Here is a 9,206-nt window from a genome sequence, read left to right on the forward strand (position 1 = left end):
CATTAGAAAACTTTCGAATGATCAGACGTTAAATCTGTTCATCTCAAATTAAATCTGTGCAGATTACATCGTCAAAGGAAGTAACACTCAGTTTAAAAGAATAATATGCCGACTCTTGTCTTGCCTTTTAATCTGGAATATACAGCGCACAATCTGTTCGCTATTCTAAAGGTCCTTTTTTATTCCTCAGGGAACACCAGCTAGTCGACAGTTTCATTTTGTTCCAGGTCTTAACACAGCTGAAACTGCCATGTGTATTCTAGATCCTTTAAGGTGTGTTTCAGAAATATGCAGAATTCAGAACAAAAATATGAAGAAAAAAATGATGGCTTCATTGTTTCTCTATTCCATTGCATGATCAGCCTCTCAGGTAAGACGGCAAGATAGCAGCCTTCCAGCACAACTTTCTTTCTCCTCCTCTCCACCAAGTCAGTATAGTACAGTACAGTATATTTGCACGGAACTGTAGCTGTGTGGATTCGTTTATGCAGTTAATATGATTCTAATCCATGAATTTCCAGTCCATGCAGGATTGTGTGTAGGTTTTTTTTGTGATTGTTGCAGCCAAAAATGCTTTTCTTTCAAAATTTGCGATTCAACTTTTTTTGTGTGTATGTGTGGAAAACTACACAAATCTGTGAAATTTGCAATTGCACTAAATTGTTTTGCATGGTCTTTCGCAGTGATGTTTGTTCGTAAATGAGACCTTTTAGCTGTACTCATGTTCGACACACGTCAATCAAAGGGGGCTTTGACTGAATGTCTGTTGTGATGATGTCACATGGTGTGTCTTGGCCCAAATCTGCAGAAAATCTGCGTTTAATCTGCACTTTGCTTGATTATGTGTTCATTTCCGTGAAAACCTGGAGGGACCGTAGGCTATCGCTAATGCTAGTATTTCAGAAGATGCATTATACATGTCCAAAAGGTTGAAGACTTTTTTTTTTTAAGACAGCACCACCAACACCACTTTCTTATTAGAGGCAGTTTGACGTCATGTGTGTGACGTAGTAAGCGGTCAGTGAGCCTAAGCACAACACTGCGATCCTGAGGAGGAAGGATGAGCGGACTATGTGCAGACTATCTGCGGCTAGTCAACACATATTCAGTAGAACCTTATCATCAGTTTCAATTTCAAGAATGAAATGATTATTATTTGAATAAGATTTAGATTTAGAATCAGGACAGACATTGAAGAGTCTCTTGTCTGTGTATGTTGTGAGCAATTTGTCATTTCTGCTAATCATTAGTAGCTACAGTAGCGACAGTGAGACTTGTTACACCGTTTCCTTCCCTTTTTTTTCTAGAACATTAAATTCCTCTCATATCTTGCCGAAACATGACGGTTTTATTTTGCACGCAATATATATATATATATATATATATATATATATATATATATATATATATATATATATATATGTGTGTGTGTGTGTGTGTGTGTGTATATATATATATATATATATATATATATATATATATATATATATATATATATGTGTGTGTGTGTGTGTGTGTGTGTGTGTGTGTATATATATATATATATATATATATATATATATATATATATATATAAAGACAATTAGCTGGAGAGATGAATGAGAGCATCAATAAATCATTTTCGCGCAGCGGCGTTCCCGGGAGGTTTCGGGTGGATTACATTAAGCGCTTCCCCTCACAGTGCGCCACCTGATCGGCGCGCGCGTACAGTATAAAGCGCTCAGTGCTGATCAAGCGCGCGCACATGCACTCGGAGCGGAGGAAGAGGAGGAGGGAGGAAGGAGGCAGTGGACACCGCAGATTTATGCCCTCCTGTCAGCAAGAGCCCTGGAAACGCTTTCGTGCTTCACTTTTGCACTTCGATTTTGCAAAACCGACTGTGCGCGTATTCTTTAGGAGGAGTCGCATTTCGCTCGAGTGGTGAAACACCACGCTGGCGCGCGCGCGCGCGCACGCACGCTCGCTCGCTCGCGCACACACACACACACGCAGAGGTTTCTACCGAGGACGGCTCGCGTCTTCTTCCTCCTGTTCCTGCCTGACTGCATGGATCTTTGAAGTGTCCGTTTCCTCGTTTCCGTTTCTGACGTGGATAAAGTGAGAGAGCGTAGTGGAAGGGTCTGTGTGTGCCGCGCGCTCTAAACATGCCAAGGTCTTTCCTGGTGAAGAAGGTGAAGCTAGATGATTTCTCATGCGCAGAGCTGGAGAGCGCCTATGGCAGGTCAAGATCTGACCTGAACCTGCGGATCCACGACAAAGGTCAGTTCAGATCTCTTCTCACATATTTCTCTTGCCCTGCGTTTCTGTGAACTCAGCACTCTTTATGTGGCACTCAGTGTAAATGTGCCGCGGTCGGTGATCAGCAGAACCAGGCGTTGCTGCTTTAATCCGAAAGCCTGAAGTTATCTCATTACGACTAGTGAGGGACACATTTTAACAAAACCTGTTTGAGCATTTCCCCTATTTGTGGCGGTGTTTAACTTTCCGACCGCTCGCGAGCACTTCGGCGATGGAAAGGGTCATCCACGCATCACACGGGAAAAAAGGGTGCATGCATACTGTAAATCACTCTATTTATTGCAACAGTTTGCGTGAAATACAGGCTAAGAATGTCTTCTAAAGCGTATATTTTGTCATATTTAATACCTGTCGCGGTGTACTGTTTTGACATACTTTTTGACATGTGGGTTTGGAGGTAACCTAGTTGCGCGCATGCTGACAACCTGCTTTAGGGCGTTCTCAGGTCCATTGCTTTTTATTGGAGTAACGCGCTTTCATAATATAGAGTGTCGGTCAAATAGACGGTCAGTGCTCCTGATATACTGCAGTGTGCATGCTTTATCAGGCAACCCCAGCTCATGCCATTCGTTATATGGTTGGACATTCATTTTCATTCATTCATTCATTATTGTCTTCCGAGGAAAAAGTTGCTTTGCATCTTAGATCCAAATTATAATTGGATTACATTGTTTTTTTTTTGGGTTTTTTTTTAATAGGACAATTGCTAACAAAACATAGCAACAACAAAATTGAGACCATAAATAAAAAGCCTAAACAGTCCTACACAGGTTACAAGAAGAAGAAGAAAACAACTAATTAATTATTTAATTAATTAATTAATTAGCCATGTGAGTGCATAGGGAGTGCAGTGAAAGATAGTTTGAGTTAGTTAGTTAACACGTCATGTGTGAAAATCTATGTCAAGGCAAGAAAGAGAGAATAAGAAAGTTCACTTTTTATTAGAATGATCTTTTGAAGAAAAAGTATGTAAATTGTTGGCATCTGTTAACCACCCAGTTTTCTCTCGCTTTCACTGCGACTGTGCATAAGTGAATGAAAGTGCTCGTTCTTTCCCTGCTAGGTTACATTAGGGACTACATTACCCCAGCGGTGTATGATGCAGAGACTGATGGCGCGGTTAAGGTTCCCTCTCCGGAGCCTCTGTATGATGGCGCTCACAGTGATTACCAGGCGGACAGCCCGCGCTCGGACACCACGGGCGGCTCGATCAACGGCGACGCAGCGGTGAGTGGCGGCTACACGGCGCACGCCTTCTTCATCACGGATGGCCGTTCACGGCGCAGGGCGAGCGGAGGAGCGCGTAGTCCGCCTCGCCACACGTGCACCGAGTGCGGCAAGTCGTACGCCACGTCATCAAACCTGAGTCGCCACAAGCAGACGCACCGCAGCCTGGACAGCAAGATGGCAAAGAAGTGCCCGACCTGCGGCAAGGTGTATGTGTCCATGCCGGCCATGGCCATGCACGTCCTCACGCACGACCTACGGCACAAGTGCGATGTTTGCGGCAAAGCTTTCAGCCGTCCTTGGCTGCTGCAGGGTCACATGCGTTCTCACACGGGAGAGAAGCCTTTCGGCTGCGCGCACTGCGGGAAGGCGTTCGCCGACCGCTCCAACCTGCGCGCGCACATGCAGACGCACTCGGCCTTCAAACACTTCAAGTGCGCGCGCTGCAGCAAGACGTTCGCGCTCAAGTCGTATCTGAACAAACACTACGAGTCGGCGTGCTTCAAGGGCGCACTCTCGCCGCTCCAAGCGTGATTTCGGCGGGCAAAGTCTCGGCTCTTCTAGACGCTCTTGACCCTAAGGGAATACTGAGGCTTCGTATGCTGTTCAGTGTTGACAGTGCAGCGAGGAAGACTTCCTGCACACTGAAGGTTTGAGTGACACAATGCTGTTCAATAACTTTTTTTTTTTCATATCACTTGATATTATTATACTGCTGCAAGTGACCCCGCGATGGATGGATTGAAAGATCGATTATTTATTTATTTATTTATTTATTTATTTATTTATTTATTTATTTATTCTTCTATATTTTTTTTGTTTTCTTTCTATGAAAGGCACAGTGTTTACTTTTCAGCATATGTTTTGCACTTTCATTTGCTTATTTGCCAGTTTTATTAACATGCCAAAGCATTCAAATCAGTCAAAATTTGATTTTCAAATTCTTTGATTTCATATGCCTATGTAATGCATGCAAAAAAAAAAAAATGAATCTATGCCAGTATCATAAAACTTAGGCTTATCATTTTGCCAAAACCTAGGTAGTATCAACGGGCAATATTTTGGGATTCTCGTAAGGATATATACAGCAATAATCATGTAATGCATGGTATTTTTGAACTGTTGCCTATAGCAGCTTTTTCTAAAAAAAAAAAAAAAAAAAAATCAGGTATGTTTTGATCTCTTAATAATCAAACAGAAAAAATACAACATCAGGGAAAATGCCAGTGTAGTGTTAGAGAGTCGACAAGACTTAACAAGAAAAGTATAAATCAATTTCCTTTGCTCTGCTGTTATGCACTGCCTGCCTCTAATTTAAACGTAGTTTTAGGATGTAGGCTTGAAGTGCTGTAACTTCTGCTCTAAGCAGTTCAGTATCATTCTCTAAATCTCTGGAACACCCAGTTTAGGGGAGGTAGGGAAGGATAGGGAGGAAGGCTCTTCCACAGTTAACTCAAAAGAATGAGGAAGATTGCCAGAAGCAGGGAAGATGAACCTTTGCACAGCTGGTCTGTAATCCACTTCCACTGCAGTTCAGGCTTTGATTACTTTAAGATTCCTGCATTTCTCCAGTCTAGGTGTCCCTCAGATTTCTCCTGAAAGCACTTCCTATTGTTAAAAGTAGCACAAAACCCTAGATTCAGGTAGAAATGACTATACTAGTTTCACCTTAGTTTTCGTATAATAAATGAAGAATATCTGACATGCTCAGTTTAAGAGGTGATGTAGCCTAAGTGTAAATACTTATTTGAAGAGGAAAAAACAACTTTTTACAACTGATTAATCTGATGACTCCTGATCAGGGGAACTCTGAATGAAACAGGTCTAACATGTACTGCGATTTTTGAGCCAATCTTCAACTGTTGTAAAAGCACAAGGCACCAGGAATTTTGTGGCACTTCATAATAAAGATAAAGTAAACAGTCCTAGTCTGTTCCTTGTTTCTTCATGATTATTGCCATTGCTGTGAAATTCATCTATTAAGTAGGCCAAATAATCCTGATGAATGCGATTTGATCTCTCGCACTGGCAACAGCTGGTACAGTAGATACTTTCACTTTTCAGAACCAAAATCCTATTATTATTATTATTATTATTATTATTATTATTATTATTATTATTATCAATCTAGTTTATGCATATGTGGGGGCATAATGCATTACATATTTTAACTTTTTGAATCATAAATGTTGTGTATGTGTATGAAGTACATAGCAAATCTTCATTTAGATCCAAATATGTTTTAAGATTGACTTAAGTGCTTGTTAGATTGCAAGATGAGATTGCATTAAGATTACACTCCTTTATTCGATTACTGTTATGTCAATGCTGAATTAAATAATTGAATTTAATCAGCAAGAGACCTCTGTTGCAAGTAACGTGTTTAGTCTTTAGAATGTTTTGGCAGAAATTCACAAAAAAATAGGAAAATCTTTACTCTAATTTACTGTGTACAAAGTTAACAAAGAATTTTGACTCCAATAGATCAGTGGCAAAGGAAATCATGTGCTTACAGACTTTTGACAAATTGGAGTGTGATCGGTTTTACCTTTCAGTCTCTGCACTCACACTGAAATTTTCTCACCCACTCAGCTCTCATAGAGTAGGAAAAAAATTCCAGACTCTCTCTTAGGTTAATCTAGCTTGAGCAAATGAGGCCACGGGTGTCATCAATTTGTGGAGAATCATTATCCAAGTGTTGGGAGAGTCTGCACTTGAGTCTCTAGAGCGTTGGGTAATTGCACTAACAGGGTGGAATCAGCAGGAGCCATTATTTAACAGCAGACAGCTGTGACAGGAGCTGCACACGTTGATCTGTTTGCTTTTACATTCCTGTCGCTCCGCTTTACAATCACAGGGTTCCAATGGCAGATCCAGGGCCCAGTGTGGACCTCACTCACACTCCAATCTGATGGAAAGCTGGAGTCTGGCACAAGAGCCACAGAACAGCCAAATGAAGTATATTTGATTTGAGTTCTCTTTTTTTATGCCATTTATAGATTTGTAAATTCTTTTTATAGGGTCGTGGGGTTCTCAATAACATTTTATTAACTCCTCGCAGAATCAACTTAGCCACAATTAAATGGAAGACCTTTATTTCTTATTCTATTTTACCACCCACTGCATGTCTGCAACGTATCTGCAAGATACAGTACATGGGGAAAAAATGACATGTCACAATAAATAATCACTTTTTGATGAGGTTTTTAAAAATGTGTGGAAGATACACAGTAAAATATACTGATGTTGAATTAAATATGGAGTTTAGGGACCTGTGTAGAATCAGTTCTTGTTGTTCATTGGCAAGATCTCTTTCAAAATGTTCTGACAAAAAAGGTTGAATCCTACGAACAGATGTGGTCTTGCATGAAGAGTGTAGGTTTCTCTATACAAATTTCAGGTGCAATTATACGCGCAGATATTAAAGTCTGACTCTTGTATTTGAAAATGTCCTTATCTGAAAGTTAAGCCTGAAAATGGATTTTGTTTATTTGAACTCTGAATGAGTGTAATCTACTGTATTACAATATGCATTACAAAAGAATCAATCCAGTTTTGAAGAAATCCATTTGAAGAAATGTGTATGGAGGCTATGCACACGTAATGGTTATTATACACAATACTCTCCCTGTTTTAGTTGAAGGACGATAAGCAGCAGTGATTCTTTTAACAGCTACATAACCTGTATAGTTTACCTCCCAGACCATGTGGATTTGATTATTTCACTGTTTTGGTGGAGATCTCAGAGAACACTGTCTTGGGGCTACTCTCTCTCAGTCACGCTTCGGTGTCACTGATAGTTACTGGGCCTGAACAAGCAGGGTTTTATGTTTATTTATTTTTTTAGAGCTGGTGAACAATCACTTCAGAGCGTGTTACTGATTATTAGAGCAGACATCCCAGAAACCCAGACTATTCACATTCTGATTGCAAGGGAATGCATGTAGCATCTCAGTCTCATGGCTGAGTAACATTGTAAATTGAAACATGAAATGATGCGTTTTCTTATTGAAAGAAGATAATGATGTGTTGTATGGCACATGTGTGGTCTATGGTCTGAAAAAGGGGTAACAATGCTTGATATGTATATTTCATACCAGAATTGTCATAGATTATCAGTGATTCATGGAGAAAATTCATGGTAAACTGAAAAATTTGAAGCAAAAGAATACAGAAGCAGGGAGACTGCCTGTAGCATGTGCTGCTTTGTAGCTCTATGAGAATTCCCAGGCAGAGAGCAGTGCTTTCAGGAAGAGAGGTAGAACGGGTGCAGGGAGAGAGACAGAGTGAGGGATGGAGGGAAGGGGGGCTGACCCAGTTTGGATGACATGTAGCTGAGGAAACACACCGGAGCCTGTATAGCCAGTACATTTTTAATAGCATCATTTGCAGATCTGCATTGAACAGAGTATTATTGTTATCATACAGCTTCCAGACAATACAAAACCTGACAGCAGTGGACCTGTGAATGTGGTGAGTCACTGCATAGCGCTTTTACTTCGACCTCCCGCTTAACACGCATAAGAAATTAACGCATCATGAATATTCAGTGGGAAAGAGGGAGGAGAATGAACTTTGCAGTAGTCTTTGATGTGAGTGTGTCAGTACAGTACAAGGTCTGTTTTGGTTGAAAAGCAGTGATAATTGAGGATTTAGAATGATTGAGCTATTCTCTTTTTTTTTTGTATTTCTTTTTTTTTAAATCCATGTAGAAAGAGAACTGTTGGTGTTATATTCAATATTGTTTCGGAGGCCCCGTAACTATGGAATGGTCTGACCAGGTATGAAAGAGTTCTCTGCATCATCATGGAAAGTGGAATTAGCATGACTTTTTTTTTTTAATCACCAGAACATAATGTGGGAATTCAGGGGCCAAAGAAAAAAAATGGTGAAAGAAAATAGGTACTAGAATCTATCATACCTGTCATATATCATTCTTGAACACTATGTTACTCCTGCAGGTGATCAACTGAAGTCTCCTGTGTCTTTATATACTATAAAGCTATAGAGTTAATGCACATATCATCATCAGAATGCGTTATAAGTGACGGCAATTTTGTACTTTACCAGTTTTCATATAATAAACATAAAATCCTGGAAATCAATAAGGATAGTGAAAATAAAGTCATTTTTAGATGTAAATGAATGAACCCTCATTACACACATTTTGCTGTATCTGTGATCCTGGTGATGTCGATACACTCATTCAGACACAGATGAAAATGTGGAAATAACCATGGCTGTGAAAAACAAAAACTATATTTTATCCCTATTTGAAATCTAAAAAAAAACCTGAGAAATATATCAAGTGCAAGGAGTTTGTTTTAAATAAAAGGATGAACATGTTTTCAAAACTGGTTTACTCACTGAAACTTTATTGTATCTGCCATGATGTTTGGAAAGGGTAAGTCGTTCTTTTTCTAATTATCTGAGCAATAGGCGATTGTATATTCAGCTAAGAACACTGAGTGCAAATACGCCCACAAATTGCATTTATCAGTTTTAAGGACTAGACCAGTGTTTCTCAGTGGTGCTCCACATCTTAGCCCTGCCCTGCACATCTGAATTTTTTCCCCATATATATATATATATATATATATATATATATATATATATATATATATATATATATATATATATATCCCCATATATATATATATATATATATATATATATATATA

The 9,206-nt window shown here is 39.6% G+C and overlaps 1 protein-coding gene across 1 annotated transcript; it reads left to right on the top strand.

The window, feature by feature from the left end:
- Positions 1-1,772: 1,772 nt before the first annotated feature.
- On the top strand, positions 1,773-5,468 carry scrt1b (scratch family zinc finger 1b). The gene is made up of 2 exons (XM_017463868.3): positions 1,773-2,259; positions 3,362-5,468. The coding sequence occupies exons 1-2, from the start codon at positions 2,145-2,147 to the stop codon at positions 4,057-4,059; spliced, it is 813 nt and encodes a 270-aa protein (XP_017319357.1). The 5' UTR covers positions 1,773-2,144; the 3' UTR covers positions 4,060-5,468.
- Positions 5,469-9,206: the final 3,738 nt, after the last annotated feature.

This window comes from Ictalurus punctatus, chromosome 1 (assembly GCF_001660625.3).
Source record: "Ictalurus punctatus breed USDA103 chromosome 1, Coco_2.0, whole genome shotgun sequence".
Lineage (NCBI taxonomy): Eukaryota > Metazoa > Chordata > Actinopteri > Siluriformes > Ictaluridae > Ictalurus > Ictalurus punctatus.

Excerpts from the sequence above, each read along its gene's own strand:
- scrt1b (XM_017463868.3), top strand. The coding sequence starts at position 2,145 with ATGCCAAGGTCTTTCCTGGTGAAGAAGGTGAAGCTAGATGATTTCTCA. Across the intron at positions 2,260-3,361 it reads CCTGCGGATCCACGACAAAG|GTTACATTAGGGACTACATT; the intron begins GTCAGTTCAGAT and ends TTTCCCTGCTAG.